The following is a 26,623-nucleotide window of genomic DNA, read 5'->3' as shown; positions in this document are numbered from 1 at the left end:
CAGCCATTGATGCTCATTGGATAGCCTACATGAGAGGTAAATATCACATGAAGCAACAAACATATTCCAAGGCACTCCCGTGGTTAAGCATAAAAAGACTTTAATAAACTTGGCTAAGTCATTAAAACGACACAAATGTATGTTTTAATGGCTTATCCCAGACCAGTTAATTAAAGGCTTTTTACGCTTAACCACGTGGGTGCCTTGGAATATTTTGTTGTTTTATTTTATATAAATAAATACATTTAAAAATGTGAATTTGGTGTTTTGGAAAATGGTAGCTGATCTAAAAAGGTTGTCATGCCTCAAAGCAATATGAATAGCACTGTAACAATATTCAGATATTGTCTGTCATTTCTGGACATTAGGCATACAAGTTTTATAGAAAAATGTACTCTTTGTTTTGTGTCTTTCTTACATGTTTACATAAACCACTACTACTCTTATTAATAATAGTAATAACCACAACGTAGTTCATGTTCTTCATTATAGGAGTAGGCTATGTAAAGGCCTACTGTAAAATAAAGTGTGACCAACATTGCAAAGGGAAAAAAATCCTTACTCAGTATTTTTCTCTGTCCAGTGCAAAAATGTAAAAAGACTTAAATCAAGAGATAATACCTGTGAAGCGAAATGACTCAAGATATTAATAGGCATCAGGGGGAAAAAAAGGTATCAGAATTAAATTTATGCTTAAAACAAGAAAAATATCTGTAAGACAAATAAAGTTATCAAAACAAGAAAACAAGTTTATTTTTCTTATTCCACTGAAAGACTTTTTTAATTCTCAAATAATTTTATAATTTTTTTCTAGAAAATAATACTTAATATCTTAAGTCATTTTCCTTTTCAAGTATCTTGATTTTTTTTTTATCTGTAATGGGAAACAAGACAAAAATGCATTAAATTATGCATTTTCTGAGATTTATATTTCATGAACAAACCCCAAACTCTACATTCTTGATTTTTTTTCCCTCAGTTCTGGATAGCATGTGAAAAATGATTTCTGTAATTTATCTTCTATACTGTCACTGTTTATTTAATATCAGCCATATGAGAAGCATTACATTTCTGATTTATGGCTTTGTGGAACATCCATCCATTCTTGATGCTCAAAGTTCACATTACCGTGCTGAAAGCCAGCAACAGTGGGAGCTGAAAGAGTGTTTACACATCTTCATTAGATGACTTACATCATTAGCAACAGCTCAGACCGCTTTATGGATAAAGAACTAAGGTTACATGGAGTTCACATGCCTATAAGAGTTGCAGCTGGGTTTTTGCATAATGAAAAGAAGATTAGTAAGTACCCGGTCAATTATCAGTTAGCTTATACCTCAAACATGCAACGAGAGATAAACGTGGGATTAAAATGGATTGAGTCATTTTATTGGACTACCAAGATAACAAGAAAAGGATGTTTGTCTGACATATGCAAACATGATGAACTAATGACCTATCAGTTCTCACGGCACCTCTATGTACTCTACTTAAGCAATTGATTTTGTTTCTGCAAAGGTTGTGCAAGACCAAACAGAGTGTGCCGTAACGTTTGGAGAAATCTGTAATCTTTTAAAGTCGGCACGAAATTGAAGTTGCAATAGTCTTTTCTTCTTTATTGTGACGAGAAGAGATGTCATTGCACGAGGGAGGGGAAGTTATTTTGATTAAAGATTACAGGGTCTGAGCCGATAATGGGCAGCACTCCGACATATAGGTGCATTCATGCCATAATACGGTAATGATTCTGAACTGTAAAAAGCCTTCACGTGCTTGAAGAACTTGTAATTACAACGTGTATACTTGTAATTTTTTTGAGAGCTACGACTTGTACCGCTGTACCACCTGACCACTGCAGACCGATCAGTGTATGACATCAAATTACAGCGAGAGCCATTCGAAATACGTAGTTTTAGGCTATTTACGGTAATTACGACATGGCGTGAACACACCATTTAGCAAAACTGCACCTCCGGCAACTCGAATTCGATTTCCCGGCTCAAGGTCCAGTTCCTTTCTTTCAGTCTGATCCCTACTGTCATCCAACAAAGCCATAAAAATGGCAAAAATATAGGGTACAATGGGGCTAAAGGCGCACTGGGGTAAAAGGCGCCTTTGATTTAATTTTTCCTCTAAACCACTAGATGGCACAAAAACTTGCCGAAGCACTTTCCAAAACATCCGCTTTTCAAGATGCACGTGGAAATTTGGCTGATCCTTGACGCGATCGCGGGCAGCAGCACAAAGTTGATTCTGTGCTAATTTGATCCAATATTTGATGTTTTTAAAATGTTGTAGATTTAAGTAGCAAATGAGAATCGCTAAAATTATTCAATATATTTTGAAACAAAGGTCTTTTTTTAAATGATTTTCAGTTTTGTTCAAGGTTATTAAAGCAACAGTTTTTCTATAATGGCAGAATATGTAAAAGTATGGTATTTGGGGTAAAAGGCGCCCCTGCTGTTGGGGCGAAAGACACAATAATTAACATGATAATAAACAACTGGCTGATGTTTTCATTTGTTGACATGGCATGGTTAGATTCAAGTTAATATTAAGTTGGGTGTCCACCTTAGAGATTATGACCATATTTATAATGAAACCATCATATTTAAAATAAATAATCATAGCATATTACGGGATCTCACGCAATGCTTTCAGAATTTTTACTTTTTAAAATAATTTTGTTTCTGATTTTATTTTACATTGTAATGACAGTATATTTATTGAACAAAAATGAATTATTTTATTTATCAAAATAAATATAAAATAGTACAAACTTTTTTGATTTGAACAAGTATTAACTTAGACATTATTAAAAACATATTATTTTAGCTACAGTATTTGTATAAATAACGTGTGCCTTTTTGCGTAAAAGGCCCAATTTGCCACCTCATAAATATATACGATTTTTAAATCATTTTATGATTTATTATGACCGCCGCTAGCATAGCTAGCGAAAGCGGTCATATAGGGATTGTCAAAGGTTTTTTTTTTTTGTTTTTTTTTTCATCTACTGAATTTTTCGTCAACGATACCAGGGACACCGAAACACCGGGGAACATGAAATTTGGTGGGCATGTAGCCCCACTAGACTTTTACGGAAAAATTTCGTTTGGTCCCCGGGGATAACTACCTGAACCGTGGCACCGAGGATGAAGACATTTTTATGGTATGTTGGTCTTAAGGGCCCACATCAACCTAGCCCATAATCACTCATTTGTGATTTGCGCCCCTCCCATAAAAAATGAAAATGCAATATTATTCTGCTTTAATGGCCCCTATCTTCAGTTGAGATGTTCAGAACTGCACCATATTTCATGTGTATGATTAACTTGACATCCTCTGGGGGTATCCTCTGCTAAGTTTCGTAGAATTTCATCCATGGGGGGGGTATAAAATAAATTCATTTATGTGCACATTTAGTGACTGTACACTCATCGGCCTGTAGATGGTGGTGTTGAGCGAAGGGTTGCTGGTTTAGGATGATACTGTCACACACACACATGCAGGAATACAAACAAACGCAAGCATGCACACACACTGACATCCACACGCACAGACACACACCCATACACACACATACAAATCCACATGCACACACACACAAACACACACGCGCACACACATGTACGCACGCATACATACACGCACAGACACACACAGACACACACACACAGACACACACATACACATACACAAACACACACACATACACAGACAGACATGCACATACTACTACTTTTTTTAGGTATATACATAAACACGCAATACAGCCAAATTGCTCCACGTCATTTATTTTTGTGGAAAGCCAGTGCAGGCCTGAGCGGCGGTCATATTTTGTACCGCCATGCGGTACATCTAGTTTTCACACAAAATCTGTTGCTCCATCAATGTTCAATAGAAACACATATATATATATATATATATATATATATATATATATATATATATATATATATATATATATATATATATATATATATATATAATTTGCAATCATACACTATGGGAGGAGTGAAAAGCACATTTTTCGTAAGGAAACTTTTTTCCTAACTGTTTTTTTTTTTTTTTTTTTTTTACGAGTAGCCTACACATGAAAAAAAAATGTGTATGAAAAAAAAAAAAAAAACATTTATAGCCTAATAAATGCTGCAATATTACATTAAAAACAACAAATTGTCAATTTTGATTTTATGGGGACGTTAAATGCAGCTGACAGCTGACTAAGAACCACAGCAAAGCAGGGTATGTTACTCCCATCCGAGAAACCTTGTGACACTGCAAATTGGTTGTTCTAAATTGAAGCTATTTACAACAGCACTCCCACGTGAAGTAGAAATGAGTGTTGTCAAGGTTCTGACGCCACTCTAATCAACAACAGCCAATTAGAGAACACATGTCTGTATACCCACTTCTCCAGAACCGGGAATGATGTTAAAAGATTGATACAGAACATCAGCTCTTTGTTTGCATTCCGAACAATTAAAGAAAAACTCATGGAGACCGACACATAAAACAGTTGTTGTGATAGATTGATGTTGTAAAGACTGAAATTACAATGATGGAGTTATTTATAGTTAATTCGATCCAGGCTTGTGAGTATTTCCTGTAAATAGCATGTCGAGGGAAAACAATAAGAGATTAAGGTCTCAAAGAGAGAGAGAGAGAGAGAGAGAGAGAGAGAGAGAGAGATTAATGCGTATGAACAGCTGTTTGGTGGTTTTATCTTATCTTTTAGTGGTTAGATATAAGTTGATTGCTCTTAGTAAAGCCTCGTTTTCTGTTACTTGTAAACCCTGAATAATCAGGACAAAAGGTTTTAATTTTGAATGGATATTCATTTAATTTATAACCTGAATGCTGAAAGACTGCAGTTTTAGGCAAGTTAAAAAAATAAATGAATAAAATAAAGTAATCATTTTTTGTTTAAAAAAGGGATAAAAGTGAAAGAAATCACACGATTATTTTCATGTTTTTAATAATACCATGCATTTATTAATGTGATTTTTCCACCTTCATCGTTTGTATTTGAAATGGACAGTGCAGGTCTGCCCTCTACTGGTGTAAATAAGAATATAACTCCTATATGACTCCTACAAATATATGAATGGCAGCTTTGGCTGTCACTGTCTCACCACAGCAATATTTATTCTCAGATATTTAATTGCTTTATATCCATCCATCCAAGATATTTGCTATCAAACCTTTAGATTTCTGAGCAAACACTATTAATCAATGGAAATGGACGTATATTATTATACAATACATAATAAGAGTCCACTTTCCACAAAAGCGTTCAGGGTTTGGGAATGATTTAAAAATGTCCCCGCCATCTTGCGTTCTCGATGAACTTGTCTAACTAAATAACGCTCATGTAACTTGCCGTCCTCAGCAGTTTGCCCTTGATATGAAGAAATGAACATGCTGTTGGACGGCATTAGATTTGAGCTGATTTGGAAGCAGTGACACTTCAGACTCGGGAGGGGGTAGTGAGCTACAAATGATGCATGTATCCTATGATTCACACACATAAAATATTTGTTAAACATGGTTAATTAATAGTGACATAAATAGTTACAGGATACACGAAATATTCAGCTTTCTTGGCTACTTTTTTTTTTCTCCATTAAAGGGATAGTTCACCCCAAAATTTATATTCTGTCATCATTTACTCACCCTCAAGTTGTTCCAAACCTGTATGAATTTCTTTCTTCTGCTGTCCTTACTATGGAAGTCAATGGGGTCCATCATGCTGAACATAAAAGAAGATATTTTGAAGACTATGGAGATGATGGACCCCATTGACTTCCATAGTAAGGACAGCAGAAGAAAGAAATTCATACAGGTTTGGAACAACTTGAGAATTTTAATTCTCTCTCTCGCTCTCTCACACACACACACACACAGAGGCACAGGTCTAATTATGATTACGATCACTTTTGTCTAGGTAATGTCACTTTAGATATGAATTTTCCTATTTTTATTCTGTTTATTGTAATGGCTGTCATGCCTCATCTAGTAGGATTAATTATATGAATGCATATATTAATATTTATCAGGATGTTTTGAGGTCACAGTTGAATTAGCTTCAGAAGTCAGCACGGATAATACCAAGGGGGCTGTTGAAGAAATACCAAGTAAATTTGAGTTGAACGCTTGAGTTATAATCTCTTTCAGGCAGGATTTACTTAGCATTTCATATGTGTTTTGGCTCTGTACAGAATAAGCAACTGAGAAACACAAAGACAGCACCATCATCTCTTTTTTTGACTCAATAGCGAGGTGGTTGGCAATCACAATGGCTACAACAACAAAAAAATTATAGTTCAAATAAAAACCAACAACAGATTTAATTATGCATAAGATGCAGTAAATATAAATTTCTTTACTATAAAATGCTCAAATAATTATGCCGAACATGATGACGAAAACTAACATTTATGGCACATTTTCCCCAGTATATTATGTATTACTTACAATACATGAATGTGTAAAAAAAATATTTTGGCATTCAGAATTTTCTTGTGATCAACTTGCAAATGAAGCATACATGGAGGAAACATATGCATCCAAAAAACATGCACTCTTTCTGATATAAACAATAATTCGCTAAGCCACCGCTTGCAGCATAGAAGGCACATAAAGATATAACACAGAAGTGCCTTTGCATTGAGTACAGTAAAACATGCATTTAATAGAGTAAGGCGTAAGAAGTGTATAAAATGTGGCGTGGCTTCATGTCCTCTGAGTGTCGCTGATCATCTGTAGCATCTAATCGCTTCCACCACAGAGCTTCAGCAGTAGTTTCTTATAATCACCTGAAGTGTCTCCCTATAAATGCACATTAGTTTGATTACAAATATTATTATGGATCTGTCATTTTCAATTCTCAAAAAATGTAAAGCATAGTTTGAGGGGTGGTTACAAAGGCACTCACAGATATGGCTGTGTATAGAGATTTCCCATAAATCTTTGCGTATTCCTGACGAATGTCCAGCATGTCCACCTCAGAGCGGCTCACCATGATGCGAGTCAAAGTGCGATCCTTGGTTCCTGCTCCCTGTGCAACCAAAACAGCATCTTTTTTTAAGTTTTTGAGCGTGCTCTGATCTGAAACCCTCTCGAAACTCTTTGGCCACTTCCACCTTTCATCAAATCAGAATCCATGTACCGCCTAGTTATAACCAGTGTTCCCCCACAAATTATTTCAGCATTGAGCAAACCTTATAATAACATTACGGTTAATATTAATAATATTACTGTCGTTATAATTATAATGACATTATATAATACGTTATAATATAAAATGTTTGCAGTCCAATTCAAATATAAAAAATATATATATTAAAAAAAATATATATATATAATTTTGTATTATTTTTTATTATCAGACTTTCCATGAATTTTCCAAGCCTGGAAATGAGTTGAAAGTTGAGAACATTGTTCAACTCGCATCTTGCATTTCCAAATTAAGAATGGGCTATTCAATTGAGTTTTTATATTAAAACTGACATTAAAAATAAATAAATAAAATATAAAATAATTAGCAAATAAATGCATAAATAAATTTTTTAGAAATATAAAAGTATAAAAATGTAAACTAAATATAATATAATATAATATATATGTATATATACACAAACACACTTTTATATTATAATTTTATATAGACTCTGCTTCACTTAAATGTGGGTAAAAGGAACGTTTTGAATAAAAAACTGAGAAAAATCACGTTTTTGTCAAAGACTACAACGTGCATAACCAATGCTTTTATCTTGCGTTTCTGCTTTATTCTTTTTTTTTTTTACCGGTGTTTTGATCAGGAGATTTTGTATCAGAAGAAGTGTTATAACGCCCCCTAACATATAACAGTGAAAACACTGACTGCTGGAAAATTCCGTCAATGGCGGGGAAAGAGTTAACATAGTTTGACTTCAAACAAAATTACTTCTAAACTATAGCTTTGTTGTAATTAATCATGATTAGTCTTCCCTTTTACACTAACACTAGACAATACAGCTAAACCACAGAGAAGAATGAGTCTCACCTTCATGGCCTTGTAGAGTCTCTCAGCAAAGTAGGCCGGTGTGTTCTTGATGCATTTCACTGCATACAGAAAAACAGATTTAGACTCACCATATGCAAATCACCCTGCAGCTAATAATACATGTACAACACCGCAAGCAAGAGAATCTTGAAACTTAAATGGAAAAATAAAACAAAATGAAGACAGACCAGGCATTCATCTGAAAGTGAAAGTCATTTAAAAGAGAAAACCTGACTGTTCAGAACAGCAAACTGAAAAGACACACTAAACACACCTCGTTATGAACATGTCAGACTGAAAGGAAGTCATGCACTATGACACAGCAAGCACATATGTCAACTACTTTATGTGTTATGGCACACTTATGGTTTATGAATCACGTTGTGTGATTAAAAACATATTACCACATATTTACCCTATAACAGCTTTACTCTTAAACGGGCCAGCAGGATGGAGAGCAAGTTAAAAAATACAATTATGAGTGTTTAATGAGAGGATTTCCTCAAACGATTATAGAGGGCAGATCAGAAAGCTCACCGACAGCCAGCATGCCACTCTCCAGGTCTCCAGACATCTCCCTATCGATACTCTTCTCAATGTCTCTGCCACACATGTGCTGGTACTCATTAAACACTGTCAACACAAACACACATAATGCCTTAATACCATTAATATTTCTGCAAACACAGAGATCACAAACAAACGGCCGTTAATGAGCATGGGAGAGTACAGTAATGAACTTTAAAACACAATCAATACTTTTATAATTACAAAGCAACACCAACACATTGTTCATTAAACTGTGCCCTCTGGATGAATGGAATACTAGCTTACCATTTAATAAATATCGTGCAATATACAAATAAATAAATAAATAAATAAATTTGGGATCAGTATGTTTTTGTTTTGTTTTGAAAATAACTAGTACTTTTATTCAGACAAAAGTATATTTACTGAATAACGACATTTATAATGTTACAAATGACTTCTAACGGTCTAATCCTGAAAAAAAAGTTTAAACTGTTTAAAAAAAGAAACAAAAAAACATTGATAATAAGAAATGTTTCTTGAGCACCAAATCATATTAGAATGATTTCTGGAGGTTCATGTGACATTGATGCTGAAAAATTCAGCTTTGCCATCACAGAAATAAATTACTTTTTAAAAATGTATCAAAATAGAAAACAGTTTCTTTGAATTGTAAGAGTATTTTACAATATTCCTGTTTTTGACTGTACTTTAGATCAAATAAATGCAGCCTTAGAACATAAGAGACTTCGTTCAAAAACAAAATGTCAAAAATGATATGTTAATTAGATAAATGTATGTCCAGTATTGCACATCTTATGTAACTAGACAATAGACAACTATCGACTGTCGTATGGAAAAACAGGGAATGGCATAGTAAGTCGGTTGATTTAGAGGCATATTTCCTCTGGAAAACATGTCTAGTCATGAGTCATATTTCTCATAATGACAACTACAGCCTTGGCAAGAGTTGGCTGACTGCAAGGCCTGTTCTAAAACTGAAACTGTGGCTGCCCATGTGGCAGAATTTGGAAGTTCTTCACACTTTTAAGGCCCAGATATACTTCAAGCTAAATTGAAGAACTAATGTTCTTAAGCCGGATTTGAGCTAAAGCAGCAGCAATGTATAATACATCATAATTCAGTATGTTACAGTACAATAATCTTGACAAACAGGTTTCGAGATTTTGGTGTTTCCCTATTCAAGTAGAGATGAGCAGTTCCAATTTCCTAGAAAGAAAGCAATCTGTGGTTGGCACAGAGTGAAACGCCCTACCTAAAAAGGAACTTGATAAAAGAACACTACTATTCCAGTCAAAGGGTCATGACGTACCTGCTCTGAGGTGAGCTTTGCTCCGAGCACACAGGATGGCATTGAACTTAGACTCATCTGTGCCGAGTTTATTTTCCCCTGCTTGATACAGGGTCTGCAGGAGAACACAAATAAAGTATAGTAGGCACTCTTCAAAGACTGAGAAATGCATATATATATATATATATATATATATATTATATATATATTATATATTTCAATAATTACCTGAGCATCCTGTTTGGCTAATGATATGTCCACATTCTCACTCTCATCACGATTACCCTTTAAGATAATAACAGGAAGAAACACTGATTTGACATTGTCATCTTTCTTCGATGTTACAATTCAAAATATGAAGTTTTCATTATTAAATAAAAGTGTCACTTTCACTTTTATAAAACAAAAGCACAGCATCTGTGTACCTGGGCAAGAGAGACCAGGAGTCTGCGGAAGTGTCCAGATGTGTCACTACTTATGGCATCCTCCAGTGTTTTCTTATTCTCTAAAACAGGAACATTGAGTGTTATTTATCACAACCCACCACGCTAACTGTCAAGCTTTAAATTAAAATGCGAATGACATGTACCACATCCTTGATTGGGAAGTAATCAAATCTGTAATTGCAGAGGGAAGGAATTAAGTGATATGAGTCAAGTGCGTACCAGCTTTGAAGAGTTGATTGATTTCTCGGATCTCTGCATTAGAGCGAGAGGCCAAGATTTCAATCAGACAGGCTTCATCTGTCCCTGCTCCCTGTGAAACAATCAGCAGATTACTTTTGTATTAATGGCATATAAAAACATCTTTTTTTATCCGTCTTTAGAAATTCTGCTTTTGTGTTTGGTAAACTGTTCCTTTAAGGCCCAGAGAACAGTGTTACATATTAACCTATGGTTCAATGGCTAAACGATTATGACTTTTATGCTCACCAACGCTGCATTTATATGAACAAAAACACAGTAAAAACAGTAATATTGTGAAATATTATTACAACTTGAAATAACTGTTTTCTATTTTAATATATTACAAAATGTCATTTATTCCTGTGATGCAAATCTGTATATTCACGAATTGTCACATGATCCTTCAGAAATCATTCTTTTTTTCCTGAATTCTGTTAATAAAGTACTTTCACAAACCTTGATTGCCTCTTTGAGCTCACTTGCATCCAACTGAGCTGGAGTCTTCAACATGGCCAGCACCACTCTCTCAAAGTTCCCTGAAAGCTCAGACTTCAGGTCCTTGACCAAGTCCTGTAAACAATGGGTTACATGAATGCACAATGTTGCTTATCTTAAAGACCCCATAACAAAATATGGGCTTTGCTGTTAGTTTGTTAGCCATTTAGTTATTTTCTGCATTGAGGCTGTGATGATATATATGCTAGTGTTGACAAAATTATCTTTTAGTCTTTATCCTTTGGGAAAATGAACCAAAAATACTGATGACTCATCTTGTACTCAGGAGCATTTACAAATATTTGTCCAATCAAATGCTCTCTAGAATGAGAACAGTCCCTCCCACTAATACCACCTGCCTCTTATTATATAATAGCAAGTAGCAAACTCATGATTCACAGCTGTTAAGAAATATGACTAGCTGTTTAAAATAAACCATGTGAAATAAATCAAAGCTCTAGAGGGACTGCCGCTCCATTTGCTGAACAGCAAATATAGAAAAATCTCCAATGCTCTACAATACCTTTCCATAGGCAGTCTTGTATGACACCAAGAGAGGTACACGCTGCTTGTTGGAGCGACTTCCAAGCAAATTAATGATGGCTTGTTCATCAGTGCCTGTTGAAACATGTGCTTGTGTATTAGCAGCATATAATAAACAGATGAGTCATATTCAGGGAAAGCTCCTATTGTATTCCATGTCATTCTAAAATAAAGCTCTCATTATTTGAACATCCACCATCTGTATCACAAAGCGGTCAAACTTAACAAGATTAATAATTGATAGACATTTAAAAAAAAAGAACAGAACACCCCCGAGGGAAATTAAGTGACGCTGCTTCCCAAGAGAGTAAAGGCCTCGATTATTCTTCAAGCGAAATCAAAGAAAAACATTTCAAACAAAATCAGGCCAAAATGAAGTTTGTTAACAGTTTGTTTCAGGCTTTTGAAACAGGAAAGTACGCTCCGGCTGGTAAACATTAGTCAATTGGTGTATTACTCTATTACATAATAGGTAGGTTTGGTCTGCAGCTCCGCCTTCTTTGACTTGGAAATCTTCCTAATTTCTTCCATTCAGTCGAAGTCAGACACAAGCAAAAACATGAACGTACTGGAGAGCTGCTATTTCTAATTGAAAGCGACACTGGCACTATTTTTCTTTTTTTTCATGTTTAATACTGTATAGCTGCTTGCTTTAAAGAAATCTATTGTATAAAATGCTTTATAAATAAACACTGTGACTTGACCGGAGGGGCGAATTGCAGAGCCTGTGCAAACATATCCATGTTGCCATGATCAGATGCAGTCTTAACTACTGTTTTCTCACCATTTTGTAGTGTATTTATTTTGTTATTGAGAGGAAAGCGTGCTGCACATTTTTACATATTCGTCTCAGAAGCATGGGCAGCGTCGGCATGTTCGCTAACAGTATGCCAATTCTCAGGTATTTCAAACTTCTTTTCATCCGCAAGCGAAAAGCGAGAACTACGCCGAGAGTATATCAAGGCCTTAAGTGGAAAAAATCAACATGAAAAATAACCCACCGAAGCCCTTCATGGCCTTCCTGAGGACTTCCGCGTCCTTTAGCGGATCAGCTCCAGGGAAGTCTTGGATGGTCCCTCTGAATCCACGCTACAAATAAAACAACAGGGAAGTTAGGACAGAAATTTATAATGCAATAAATTCCACACAAAATTTTTTTAATTATTTAATTGAGTTAATTTACTGTACATTGATAGCTGGAACAGCAGGTGCACCTCCTCCATAACCTCCACCGTACGCGGGCATGGACGGGTTGGGTGAGGGTGCTTTAGGATAGCTAGGCACGGAAGGATTGGGTCCTGGGGCGTTTGGGTAGCCCGGCATCTGCTGACCAGGGGCTGGCCCACTAGGGTATCCCATTCCTGGACCTTGGGGCATACCTCCTCCTGGCTGAGGGTACAGGCCATAGGGCTGGTTAGGGGAGGGGGCTGGTGGGCCCCCAGGTTGGGGGGCAGGATAGCCACCAGGCACTTGAGAGAACATGGATGGATTTGGGCTAAATCCACTATTGGCAGCGAACTGATTTGCCTGTGATGGAAACATTTGAGGGGGGCGAAAAAAGCACAAAGCAAAAAGCAAGCATGACAGTTAGGACAGTAGAGGAGAAGTTTCAGGAAATTAAACATATACAGCCTTGAAATGACAATACTGACGGACAAAGAGATGATTAAGGCCAGGACAGGGAGATAAGGAGGATGTTGAACAAGTGTGCATTCATGGAAAGGTTTGTTTACATAGGGTGGCTTTGCACTGAAACGTTTCTGTTGACTCAAGCCACTTGCATCGTATTGCACATGGTTGTCACAGAGACGAAGAACTTCCACATTCACAAATGTTCCCTTGCTGTAACCCTTAAATGCAGAAGTACTGCAGAGTACTTAAACCAGTTCTTTCTTTTAGTCTAGCAAGTGGCTAACCAATGTGTGTGTGTGTGTGTGTGTGTGTATGTGTGTGTGTGTATATGTGTGTGTGTGTGTTTTAATGGCTGACACTAACACCAAAATCTAGAAAGCCAGGTAGCCGATTGCCAGAATATTTGTGTTTCTTCAACTTTTAGGCACTTTTACGTCCCAGAGGTTGAACTACACCCAAGGGCAGTATACATTTTAAATTATGACACAGGAAATTCCTTCTTGTGACATGAACTTACCCTTGTAAAAAAGAAGTGTGCTTAATTGTATTAAATATGCACTTGGAATGTACTTCAAATATTAAAAGTATATACGGTATATATTTTTAAAACTCTACTTGCAGATAAAATAATAGTATTAAATAAAAGGCCACTAAAATGTTCTTAAAAAGGACACTTTCTAAACACAAGTACACATTTAAATAGTGCACTTTGTAGTCATATCAAATTATAAGCTTTACTTTAAAGTACATATTAAATCATTGTTTTATTAATCTTGTCAAAAATGTACACTTTTTCTGTTGTGTTGACTAACATGCATGTAAAGTACTTGATTATCATTTTACTGTCGTGTGTTGTCCGATGTTGCATTTAAAGTTAATGTTTTAAATATACTAAATTGCACCTGCATCATTACAAATGTATAATTACAAATATAGTTAAATACATACAATTTTCAATAGAAATTATATTAAAGTATATTTTAGTTTACCATAAAGGCTTGTCAGTATATTCAGCAGTGCAATAAATAAATAAATACACTAAAATTCTAAAGTTTGGGGTCAGTAAAACTTATGCTCACCAAGGCTGCATTTATTTGATCAAAAATACAATAAAAACTGTAATTTTGTGAAATATAATTCCAATTTAAATGAATATTTTCTATTTGAATATATTTTGAAATGTGATTTATTCCTGAGATCAAAGCTGAATTTAATATAAATTTACACAATAATGTCTTTTCATTTAATTGCAATTAACACGAAAATAAGTGTCCCAAAACATTATATTCAGTTTGCACTTAAAGGGATAGTTCACTTTGAAATAAATTTTTGGTATGTTTTAGCTTACCTCAAGGGCATCCAAGATGTAGGTGTGTTTTTTTCCGCAGTAGTTTCAATTTTGATATTTTTAGGTCAAACCGTTCTTGTCTGTCAGTCATATAATGCAGGTCTATGGTCATTATCTCAAAACACAAGCACAGAGTCCAAATTAAACAATTCCCCGTCGTCCAAATTAAACAATTCCCCATCGTAAGTACACATTGATGGCCTAAGACACGAAACGAGCGGTTTGTGTGAGAAAACGAACAGTATTTATATCGTTTTTACCACTTATACACAGCCACGTCCAAGTGATCTGATCTGACGTGTACGCAGACTGGTGCATAGATATATATACACACTAGATGTCGCCTTGTCTACGGCAGTTCATTGGAACGAATGTCTTTAAGGCGACATCTAGTGTATATATCTATGCACCAGTCTGCGTACACGTCAGATCAGATCACTCGGACATGGCTGCGTATAAGCGGTAAAAACGATATAAATACTGTTCGTTTTCTCACACAAACCGCTCGTTTCGTGTCTTAGGCCATCAATGTGTACTTACGATGGGGAATTATTTAATTTGGACGACGGGGAATTGTTTAATTTGGACTCTGTGCTTGTGTTTTGAGATAATGACCATAGACCTGCATTATATGACTGACAGACAAGAACGGTTTGACCTAAAAATATCAAAATTGAAACTACTGCGGAAAAAAACACACCTACATCTTGGATGCCCTTGAGGTAAGCTAAAACATACCAAAAATGTATTTCAAAGTGAACTATCCCTTTAAGTATATTCTTTTTAAGTATATTATTTCTGCAATAAGTACTCTTTTTTAAAAGTATGCATAGTGTACTTCCTTTTCACAAGGGTTAACTTCAAACACATTTAAGTAACCCTCCCCGCCAGAGAAAGAAAATCAAACAATTTCCTTTCTTAATGATATTACATAATTACATGGCTCTTTGTTCTGACTCATGCTTTGAGGTTTTGTCTTGGTTTCTTAAGTAATTAGACAATGTCTATGCTTTTGTGTACATCACAGTTTTGGGTGAATTATTGCCCCCCCTCGCTGCAATAGTTAAATGGATCCACACTTGTTCACATTTCCTCTGTTGAGTAAATTTGATTACGGAGCAAACTGTAAAGAAGCTTGTGCATCAGTAAATTGAATAGGGTCAAATTTGTTGGTCAAAGCACATTTGGATGACAGATAAATTATAAAAGATCAATGTCATGGTCACAAGAGCACAGTTTTGTAAAAAGCTGATAAAGAAAGGATTTGATGCAATTTCAGCCAAGGCTGTGGATTTCATGCTGACTGGAATCAAATTACCTGCATCTGTTGAGAATGGAGACCAATGTCATTTCTGAGTATGCATTACATCATCGTTTCATTGTAGAACTTACCATTCCTTGGATATTTGATGCATTGAATCCGGCATTCGGCAAATTATCCAGGCCAATAGGAGCACCCCAACCTCCTGCAAATGCATGCATTTAAAAAAAGCAAGAACGTAAACAAAAACCTAAAACCCCACACAAATTATGACTGAACAATATCAATGCACTTCACAGTTAACATGACATCAAAACTGACCACATTTACTTATAATTAAAACATGTTCCTGATCTTATTGTGCATGGTTCTCTGGTGCATATTATTCCAAATAGAAAAATCCAAAAACTTGGTCTGCCTTTTAAATTACTTTTCTTTCCCGACTGATGTCTCAGATCTTCTTACTTTTCAAAGCACCTCCAATCCTCCAATCACCTGACTCCATTCTGCAATATAATGTCTCTTAAACATTCCAGCCTATTTTTCACAATGTCGTGCATTTCACTTATTGACTATCCTGTCTCACATGTCAGATTACTGAAATAAAATGGGCTGTGAACATCACTTCATGCTGACTTCAAAATGCAGTGTGTATAGGGGAAATCTGGATACATTGTGTATCACATGTCAGGCTAATAATAATCAAGACATCAACTTTTGATCATTATTCTGTGCGCAGTACCCTGAGGGCCCCGCATCACCCCATCTTGTAACTATATTTGAAAAATATATTTTTTAGTTCTGAACCTGTTTTGATGTGATATGACAGAGCAGCAGGTTTTGTTATGGTAATAAGAAGGTAACACTGTACTGACACATAATTAAGCTATTTCTACTAGGGGTTTCTACATCTAGGCTACTTTTAAATATAAAATGTAACTCTTATAACATGCAATATTTGGTTAGTTGACATGGAATAATGCTTTTTATGATTAATTGAGTAAAATTACTATATGGATTACTTTTAAAATTCATTTGCCAAACCACAACACCATTTAAAATGATCGAGTGAAGGCAAAAATAAATAAATACACTACAATTCAAAAGTTTGGGGTCAGTAAGACTTTTTTAAGAAGCCTCTTATGCTCACCAAGGGTGCATTTATTTGATCAAAAATACAGTAAAAACTGTAATATTGTCAAATATAATTCCAATATAAATGAATATTTTTTATTTGAATATATTTTTAAATGTGATTTATTCCTGTGATCAAAGCTGAATTTTCAGCATCATTACTCCAGTCTACAGCCAGTGTCACATGATCCTTCAGAAATCATTCTGATATGCTGATTGGTGCTCAAGAAGCATTTTTGATTATTATCCATGTTGAAAATAGTTATGCTGCTTTACAGAACAAAACAGTTCAAAAGAACCGAATTTATTTGAAATAGAAATCTTTTGTAACATTACAAAATTATTTACTGTTACTTATGAGGGGCCGTACAAGCCAAAATCCATTCTTCTACTCTCACACACATACCTTCTCCTTTCACATACATACATTTCTATACGCAAACACACACACACACATTCTCCTTTCACATACATTAATTTCTACTGTCACACACATACATTCTTGTTTCACATACATACATTTCTACTGTCACACACATACATACTCCTTTAACATACATACATTTCTATACACACACACACACATACATTCTCCTTTCACATACATACTTTTCTATACGCTCACACACATACAATCTCCTTTCACATACATACATTTCTACTCTCACACACACACATACATTCTCCTTTCACATACATACATTTCTACTCTCACACACACATACATTCTCCTTTCACATACATACATTTCTACTCTCACACACACATACATTCTCCTTTCACATATATATATATACATTATATATATATATATATATATATATATATAATTTAATTATCATTTTTTGGTATCCATTACTTACTCTCTAAGGAGGAAGTCACACTCAGACCCGGAAATACATATGCAAGACTTGCTCAGCTCTTCATCACAATTTTACAATGATGCTAATGCTATTCAAAGTAATCCTGTTTTCTTTTCAGTTACAGTTTTTACTTTTTGGAGTAAGTAGCAATGAACATGAAATCAGACATTTTTTTTATAATGTGCTGACCAATGTATTGACCAAATGCAAAGAGAAACAGATTATTTTGTGCATGAAAGGCTGCATTGAGATCTATGTGATCACATTCAAACCCTATGTGGATTTCTGTCAGTCTCAAGATTTGTTGAGGATTCAAGAAATAGAGCAGCAGTAAATACATTGGTGTCCTTATATGGATGTCTAAATGTAGAGCGGACTGCTTATGAATCCAGACAAAGAATCAGGTCTGAGAATGCAGGTCTATGTCCTCTTGCACACACAGAAGAGGCTGTTTTGCTGGTGGCACATATCATTTTTATTTCTGTCACACAATCAGCAAACAAAGACAACAATAAATTGAATCTAATCCTGGGAACAAAACTGCAGTTAAACGGGCTGTTTGGGATATCTGAGTTCTTAACAGAAAAAAAAGAAAACTACAATTTTTACAAAGTTTTTTTCAGTATGAAATGAACAGTCAGATGTAACACCAGATAAAACAAAATAGCAAAAACTAGCAATCTGTTTCACTTTTAATTTGATATGCAATGCATGTGACTTCATCAAATATGAATACATTCATGTTTGCCAGCGCTTTCATCTAATAGCAAACAATGTGACATTCATAAAGTAGTAAATAACATGAATACTACATGAATGTGTGCAATACCTCTAGCGTTTATGTTCTCTCATGTGCCTAGGAGTTAAGCACCACAGCGAGACCATGATAGAGCAGAGGCAAAATGTACACACTGACAGCCACTGTCAGTTTCTGTATGAGAAAGTGTCACGGCATCGTGTTGATGCTTGGAGAACTACTACTGCAACTACCGCAACTGATGGAGATACACCGGATATTGGCTACCCTGTCAGAACAGATCAGATTTCATCTGACAGTGCTAAAGATCAGATCTGAAAATAAAATCAGATTTGTGAGCCTTAGAGTTCAGAATATTCCGATGAATAAAATATTACTGGTAAACAAAACATAGGAAGGTCAATATTGCTAGGATGTGTATACACACCAAACAAAGCATATTTTGGTATGGAAAAATAGCTAAACCAACCATATTCTGGAAAATGTGTGAGACACGAGCCAACAAGTCAAGGGTTTCCTCCCAAAAGAACATGTTGTGAAACATTCAAATGTGTTCATTCAATGATATAATCCATGTGGCCTCTGGCACAAACACCACCCACAGATCTCTGGGTCTCTCAAAAGAAGAGCCTCTAATAGAATGCACATCAGTGCAAGACAATGCTAGAAGCCAGCTAGCATTTTTGACAAACTATGTCACTCAAAATATATTTTTTTTAGCTCCACCTAAAAATTCCACATTACAATGAAATTCAACATCACTGTTCAATGAAAGCACCACTAAACAAAGTTGGCTTGTCCACTGACTTTATGACTAAAGTGTCCATAAAAACTTCATAATTCAACATTTCAAACACAAACCACATTGAGTATGATGCAAGGAAATGCATTGTGCACACTGCACATATGGAAATCATCTATTCAGATAACATTCAGATAAGTGCAGTTTCCTGGTTTTACTTTGGCTCACCTGAGGGTGGAGGAGCAAACTGCCCTGGCTGGCCGGGATAGGCACCTGGCTGGCCGGGATAGGCACCTGGCTGTGACGGGTAAGCACCAGGTTGGGGAGGGTATCCACCTGCCTGCGGGGGGTACATCCCAGGTTGAGGGGGGTAGCCGCCTGCAGCAGGAGGGTACGCCCCTGGTTGAGGTGGGTATCCTCCAGCCTGAGGAGGATAGCCCGTCTGGGGAGGATAGCCTGGATAGCTCATTGTCCTGCGTGAAATTGAAAAAAAGGATGGGTTTCTTTTACCAAAATTGCGTGAAAATGAAATCTTCATAAGCTTGGATTGGAGATCATAATAATAATAATAAAAAAAGGTGCATAAATTGCTTAAAATGCATCAGAGGCTCCATGAATCATTCCAAAGTCAATGGGTAAATGCCTGAAATAAGCAGTTAGCACAAGCATGTTTCATTCGATGGCATAAAAAACATCAGTAATACCTCATTCTTGATATAAGCTTTTATGCTTCTTGAAAAAGTTGATTGCTAATATGTGTCTAAAGGGGACTACAGATGCTGTCATGGACATTTTCAGTGTGATGTTTAAAGGGATAGTTCACCCAAGAATGAAAATTCTGTCATTATTTACTCACCCTCATGTCGTTCCAAACCCATAAGACTTTAGTTCATCTTCAGAACACAAATGAAGATCTTTTTGATCAAATCTGAGAGCTTTCTGTCCCTCCATTGACAGCTACGCAACTACCATTTTGACGCTTTAATTTTTAAATGTGAATAAAAGCCAAAATTCTATCTGTTCATCATGTAAAGCAATCAAATCTCTTCAGAAAATTTGGACTAAACCACTCAACTCATATGGATTAGTTTTATGATTTCTTTATTAACTTTACGTAGCTGTCAATGGATAGACAGAAAGCTCTCAGATTTCATTTGAGTTCTGAATATGAATGAAAATCTTACGGGTTTGGAACGGGTGAGTAACTGATGGGTGAACTTTTGGATGAACAATCCCTTTAAACATCACGCTGAAAACTAATATATTTGCTAATCTGATTTTACAGCTTGTTGAGTTTATACTCATGTTCTCGCAAACTATTTTAACTCAAACTTTCAAACTTGTAGATTTTAAATCAAGACTGAAAAAGTTGTCAGAAGCTTAGTGGTGGAAGTGTTGAAGCTTAGTGTTGAAGTTGTGCAACCGTGGCGTAGTTTGTTTATTGGATTTAGGTTTCAACATTCATAAAATGTTGTTAAGGTTATCTTGATACACAAAACTTGTAATAATCATAAACTATTGTTGGTCATAGAGCAAATTTTCTGCAACAATGGGAAAATCCTTTAGGTAGGCTTTTTTATCGGGGAAAATAGTGATGTCAAAGTTCAGATTGGCCTACAAAAATACGTCATCACTGCAGAGCTCCATTTAAGGGGATACATAAGCTTTACCATTAGGCCCCATTATCCAAACATCACGCTGCATCTGCTCCTGTGCTGCTTGTCAATGAGCCCTCAGAGAGCACAGACTGCTGTACATCTGTAGCTGTAAATCATCATCTGCTTTATCACCCCAGAATTGTGTAAATGGCCAGATTACTGATATTGCTGGCGTTGATTCAGTTTTAATAAAGTAGCCTAGGTCTCATTATTGGCTCATTTTTTAAATCGTTTTGCAAGCATGTAAAACTGACACCTTCTGCTGTGTTTAACACCTGACTTGAGATGCTTGAGATGTTGGTCTGCAAAACAGAGCAACATTTCCCTTTAGTGTGCCAACAACTAGCATGAAAACTGCAACACGTGTCAACAAAAAAACTATTTATTTAGCTAAAGTTTGTTTCACTTTTTTTTTTTTTTTACATAAACTTATTTATTTGTAAAATAAAAAACTAAAATATTAAAATCACAGTCTAATTCATTCTCTTTTTTTTTCTTCTGACCTGACAGCTCAGACTTCTCAACATTTCCTTTGAAATGCACCAAAACATAAACCCTAAGTGGAAAATAGTGGCTATGCTCTCAAAATCAAGCCCTCGATATTTATTTTATACCAAACATTAACAGCAGTCAGTGCGTCTCAACGAGAAGTTCCCGTGTGGTCCAAACCATGGAAACACATTACATAAACCACAGCTGAAGGCTGAAGCTCTGCCCTGCTGCTATAGAAAACTACAGTCATGTTCAGGAAGTCAAACTCACATTCATATTTTCCAAAGGGAAATTGATTTTAAGTGATAACCTTTCAACACTAACGTATCAAGAGCTCTGAGGTTGTTAAATGACGGTACAATACAAGCTTCTGTAGAAGCCACAAGTCAGTGTTTTTAAACGCAACTTTAAAAACATTTAATTTTTGACTGTCTAAAATAATATGCTACACCACCTATAATACTTAGGACAGCTCCACGAATCAGAAATCATCGCTGTTACCATGGAAAGAAAGATTTTTGCAGTGACAGCCCACCCCAAAAATAATGAGGTCAATCTCCTGATTGAAATATATACAGTATGTACGGTTTTTGTGTACAAAAAGTAGAGAGATGTGAACAGGGCTAATAAGATCTTTTAGTGTGTGTTGCTTTTTTCAACTCTGGTTGGTGTAATTTGATCTGAGCAGCATCATGGGTAAGGTGTTTTTCACCAGGAATTCCACTGTTAAACAGGATTTTTTTTCAAAATAGCTGAAATAATCTTCAGCAGAGGAAAATACCATTGATTAAAAACCTTGTAGCTCATAGAAGGTCTGTCTATGGCAAGCCGTTTTAACTTTTATTCATTTCCAGGATATGAATCCTTGATATCAACAATTCAATTTTCACTAGTTAAAATGATAGTTATTGATATCAGGAATTAGATTTCTACTAGTAACAATGGCTATTTTTGATATCAGAAATTACATTTTCACTAGTTAAAATGATAATTCTTGATATCAACAATTGAATTTCAACTAGTAAAAACTATAATTCTTGATATCTGTAATTGTATTTTCACTAGTGAAATGTCACCATAGGCTGCCATTCAAAATCAATCAGTCTGTCTTTAAAGGTTTCTAAGTTAACGTACAAAATCAATTTCCATATGAAGAAAGTTTTTACTCCCGGAACCCAACTGTTGAATTCTATAGACGTAAATCTGGTTAGACACCATATTGAATTTAACACTGATGTAAACAAGGCTGTAAGGGATAGACTTACAGTCTTTACAATGGCACAAACTGTAGAAAGATCCTAGATTATGTAATTTTCATAACCCACAACTTTCAAAGCTAGTTTTTGTCCACTGATATTTTTCTTCTGAAAGATTTTTCGTCGGCTGGACAATGTCGGTAAGGTATATTGTTAAACAACAGTAGGATCTATTGAATACAGTGTACTTCTATCCTTCACAGCCTCATTTTCATTCCTGTCAAAAAATAAATATGGCACTACCCTGACTAAGGTCTATAGTAAGCAGTATCATGCTCTTTTGCCTATGCTAAGTAGCTAACTATTGAGGCAGTGAAGAAAGGCAATGCTGTCTGCAGCAGAGAAAATACAGTACACTTACAGTGTATGGGGCGCAAATTATATGGATAACATGACAGGAGCGGATAAGATATGAAAAATTGGCTTTTATAATGTTGCTCATTGACCCTTGGCACATTGCCTTCGACTTAGAGAGATGTCCATACTTTGTAAACTTACAAATAGGCCAGTATAATATTTAGCCTATGTTCATGCTCTATTTGTGGTCATGGAAACTAATACTGATGTATTTGAAAGTTATACACTTTTCATAGTCTTATCACCTTTACTCAGTGTGGGAGCGGTTTGTCATAGCACCTCAACACCTGCCATAAAACACATTAGAAGTTGTGTAGAAGGAAGGGGCAAACAGACTTTTAGAGATGAACCCTGCCGATAAAAAGCACCACACCTCAACATATGATGCAATACCCACGGTTAAGATTTTCAAACTTACGGATCACAATGGGCCTCATTTGTCAATCTTAACATAGAAACGAGTGCAGAAATCATCTTATGACACATTATGTCATCTTATGAAACATTCATATGCCAACAATCCCATTGTTGTTAATAAATGTGGCAGCTGATTCCAACAATTCCAAGCCAAATTTATTATTCTGAATGCAAGTTCACCCTAACTCAAAAACTTGTGTTCACAAGTTGAAACCTGACGTAAGATTTGATTGTAGCCAGCAATCACGTATATATGGATAAATGCCAAGTTTTGCGTGGAAACAAGCGCACGTTCATTCGTTCGTTTCATAAATGAGGGGCACTATGTTGATTTCAGTCAGGCCTTTACAATCACACTTTGTTTAGGGCAGAAAAAAAGTGTTTTTGTTTGGCCTAATTTTTAAGAATGTTAATGCCATGCTTTAGAATGTCAAAACACCGCTATCTATCACAATACCAACACTTTTTGACTAAGAGTTTTACTTTCTCTACAGCAGGGGTCTTCAACAGGGCAAGATTCCACCTTTTGTGAAATAATGAAAATATGTGTTGAAAATATATTACATAAAATTAAAACAAAAAAATAGAAGTAAATGACTCTGTACATCTGATTAATTTAATGACTCTGCAAAGTAAACATCATAAAGTATGTAAATAATTAATATGGTACTATTTACTTTTTAAAAACGCAAGCTTAAAATGCAACACTTAAGGTTCTTTATTAGCATATGTTTCCACGAAGAACCGTTAACATCCATGGAACATTTCCATGCCAAAAAAAGGTTATTTATAGTAGAAAAAGGATGTTTAGATAATTGAAATGTTCTTAAAACTAAGAAAAATATATTATTAGTTAATTGATAGATTTTAATATCTATCTCTCTCTCTGTCTGTCTTTCTCTCTCTCTCTCTCATATATATATATATATATATATATATAAGTACAGCTTATAGCCAACTTCACAATACACCAACAAAGTGGTTATAAAATATCTTGAACATTAGAAGTGTTAACATATTTTTTACTTTTATTACAACATAGAGAATTCCTGCGAGTAACAGTAACAGTGTTCACAGTAACAACATCTGAACACTATTATGTGCCCTAATTAAGACGAGACATATTTCCATTGAGGCCTAAATTACAAGTGGCACTATTAAGGTTTGCTCAGTCAACAACAAAATATGTGATTACCCAGATATCCACACTTCCATTTTGATCTAACGTTATCCCACAGAACAGTGACAGTTCGAGTCTTGTCTATCGCAACTGTATTTAAGACAAAATGTTCTGTCACATTAAAACATGTTTTCGCTCCATAAAACATTACACTACAGAATTTACTGGATTTTGCTGGAGAATCTTGAATTAGCGGGAACCTCAAATATGCGAAGCGAAGATAAAAGACATAAGATTATTAATACTCAACATTATGGGCGTATCTCTGAAAATGTTAGCTTGGAAGAAGGCTTACAAGACGCTTAAAATAACGCAGTGGTATGCAGGAATTACAGAACAGAAACCGCATAAACGTTTACATAACAGCTCGCTCAATATCGTTATAACTATTTTAATAGTATAAACGTTAAACAGACCGCATTATGGTGTAAAAGAGTATATGTTACTTACAGTTTAAACAGAAGGCCGTCACTTCCTAGGTACAGAGTACCTCTCTGTGCTCGAGCGTGAGACACGCAGCGTAATATTTAATGAGGTGGGTGGGACTCATACTTTCCATGACTGTATCACACCAAACAATCTTTAACTAAACATAAAACACATGACTCTTTCATTCACCATGACTCACGTTGTTTGGTAATAAAGGAATGACTATTGTAATCTTTCCATAAGCCTGTCAAATATGGCATAACCTATTGCAGAATACAGTTTTAAAAGAGTAACGTTAGTTGCTTAAAATGCGTTGTTATCACTTTAAGATCTGCGTTCATATTATAGCCTATTAGGGTTCATGTAGGTTGTGTTTTCTAAATATTAATATGTGACAAAGACGGAGTGTTAAGATATCACACAAGACGGAGCTTTGGGTCTAAATTTGGAAGTCTGCCCAAGCAGGATCACGCCCTAAAGTCAGCCACGCCTACCTGTGCGTGCGTGCGTGTGACGTCCGTGTGTTTACTGTAGGCTACTTAGGAAAAAGCTCTTATTTTCCTTGATTCTTCCAAATCCTTTCAGTTAAAAGATATAATCTGTTACTATAAAGGTACAACGAATACTCCAATGAATTACAATGCTAATTTTTATTTTGCTTGGAATGTTTTCTATTCATAAGCAAAACATTTCTTAGCTCGCAACCTACTTTTTCACATTTCTTAATTGAAATTGACGCATTTCTGAAATCTCTTGGGTTAATTAAAAACAAGAAAAGTCAGATTCTTGAAATATTATGAATTATATATATATATATATATATATATATATATATATATATAATTATTATTAGATTAATTTGAACTAATCTTAGATTCATTTATTGTCATTTCTTGTCACTGATCTGTACAGGTTACTAATAACAATAACAACTTATTTTGCAACCATCTTAAAATAAAAAACAAAACTATTTTAATTTCTCATGATTTATGTACAATACGGGCTCTTATCATCTAAGGATGGGCACCTGGACTGATCACAGAATATGGACTCCCTGACTTACTGTACCTTAGTGTACCATTTAGCTACAGAAGTAAATAAACTCAGTTATTAGAGGCTTAGAACTCAACATCCAGTTTGTTTGTTGTGCGATAGAGTATATGACTGATTAAACTCAGATTACTCAGATTAAACATGCTTTCACAGCTTTAAACTTCCTACTGTACATGTAACCTATTGCGTTGTTACTGTATTTGCATGTAAATTGCTTCAGTAAGAAAGTGCCTACTTAGACCATAAATGTGAAGTAATGAATCACTAAACAATTAGACAGACCACATCCATTGCAGGCCTATCCTAAATATGCAATAATTGCAACATCCTCTGCAGGGAGATTGCATAATAATTATATTGAGGACATGTTCTGTAAAAGGAAATGTGTACTTTCTCAAACTAGTAATCACTATATACTGTGTGTGTATGT

The 26,623-nt window shown here is 35.3% G+C and overlaps 1 protein-coding gene across 2 annotated transcripts; it reads right to left on the bottom strand.

Annotated features, from left to right (window-relative positions):
- Nucleotides 1-6,164: 6,164 nt before the first annotated feature.
- Nucleotides 6,165-25,312, bottom strand: anxa11a (annexin A11a). Of its 2 annotated transcripts, none has more exons than XM_082154007.1 (15): nucleotides 25,162-25,312; nucleotides 19,580-19,824; nucleotides 15,987-16,060; nucleotides 12,803-13,141; nucleotides 12,616-12,703; nucleotides 11,595-11,689; nucleotides 11,033-11,146; nucleotides 10,556-10,646; nucleotides 10,316-10,395; nucleotides 10,119-10,175; nucleotides 9,912-10,005; nucleotides 8,588-8,683; nucleotides 8,051-8,109; nucleotides 6,941-7,063; nucleotides 6,165-6,834 (listed from the first exon to the last, which is right to left on the bottom strand). In XM_082154007.1, the coding sequence occupies exons 2-15, from the start codon at nucleotides 19,818-19,820 to the stop codon at nucleotides 6,775-6,777; spliced, it is 1,611 nt and encodes a 536-aa protein (XP_082010133.1). In that variant the 5' UTR covers nucleotides 19,821-19,824; nucleotides 25,162-25,312; the 3' UTR covers nucleotides 6,165-6,774. The 2 variants fall into 2 exon arrangements, with proteins under 2 accessions (XP_082010133.1, XP_082010134.1); XM_082154008.1 differs by having other exon boundaries at nucleotides 12,803-13,003.
- Between the last annotated feature and the right edge of the window lie 1,311 nt (nucleotides 25,313-26,623).

This window comes from Leuciscus leuciscus (genome assembly GCF_965113295.1).
Source record: "Leuciscus leuciscus genome assembly, chromosome: 22".
NCBI lineage: Eukaryota > Metazoa > Chordata > Actinopteri > Cypriniformes > Leuciscidae > Leuciscus > Leuciscus leuciscus.
The sequence above is the reverse complement of the archived record's forward strand: the minus strand, read 5'-3'. Positions and strand labels throughout refer to the sequence as shown.

Coding starts and splice junctions, on each gene's coding strand:
- anxa11a (XM_082154007.1), bottom strand. CDS start 19,820: ATGAGCTATCCAGGCTATCCTCCCCAGACGGGCTATCCTCCTCAGGCT. Junction 10,176..10,315: donor TCCTGGTCTCTCTTGCCCAG/GTACACAGATGC, acceptor ATTATCTTAAAG/GGTAATCGTGATGAGAGTGA. Junction 6,835..6,940: donor CTCTATACACAGCCATATCT/GTGAGTGCCTTT, acceptor GTGCATTTATAG/GGAGACACTTCAGGTGATTA.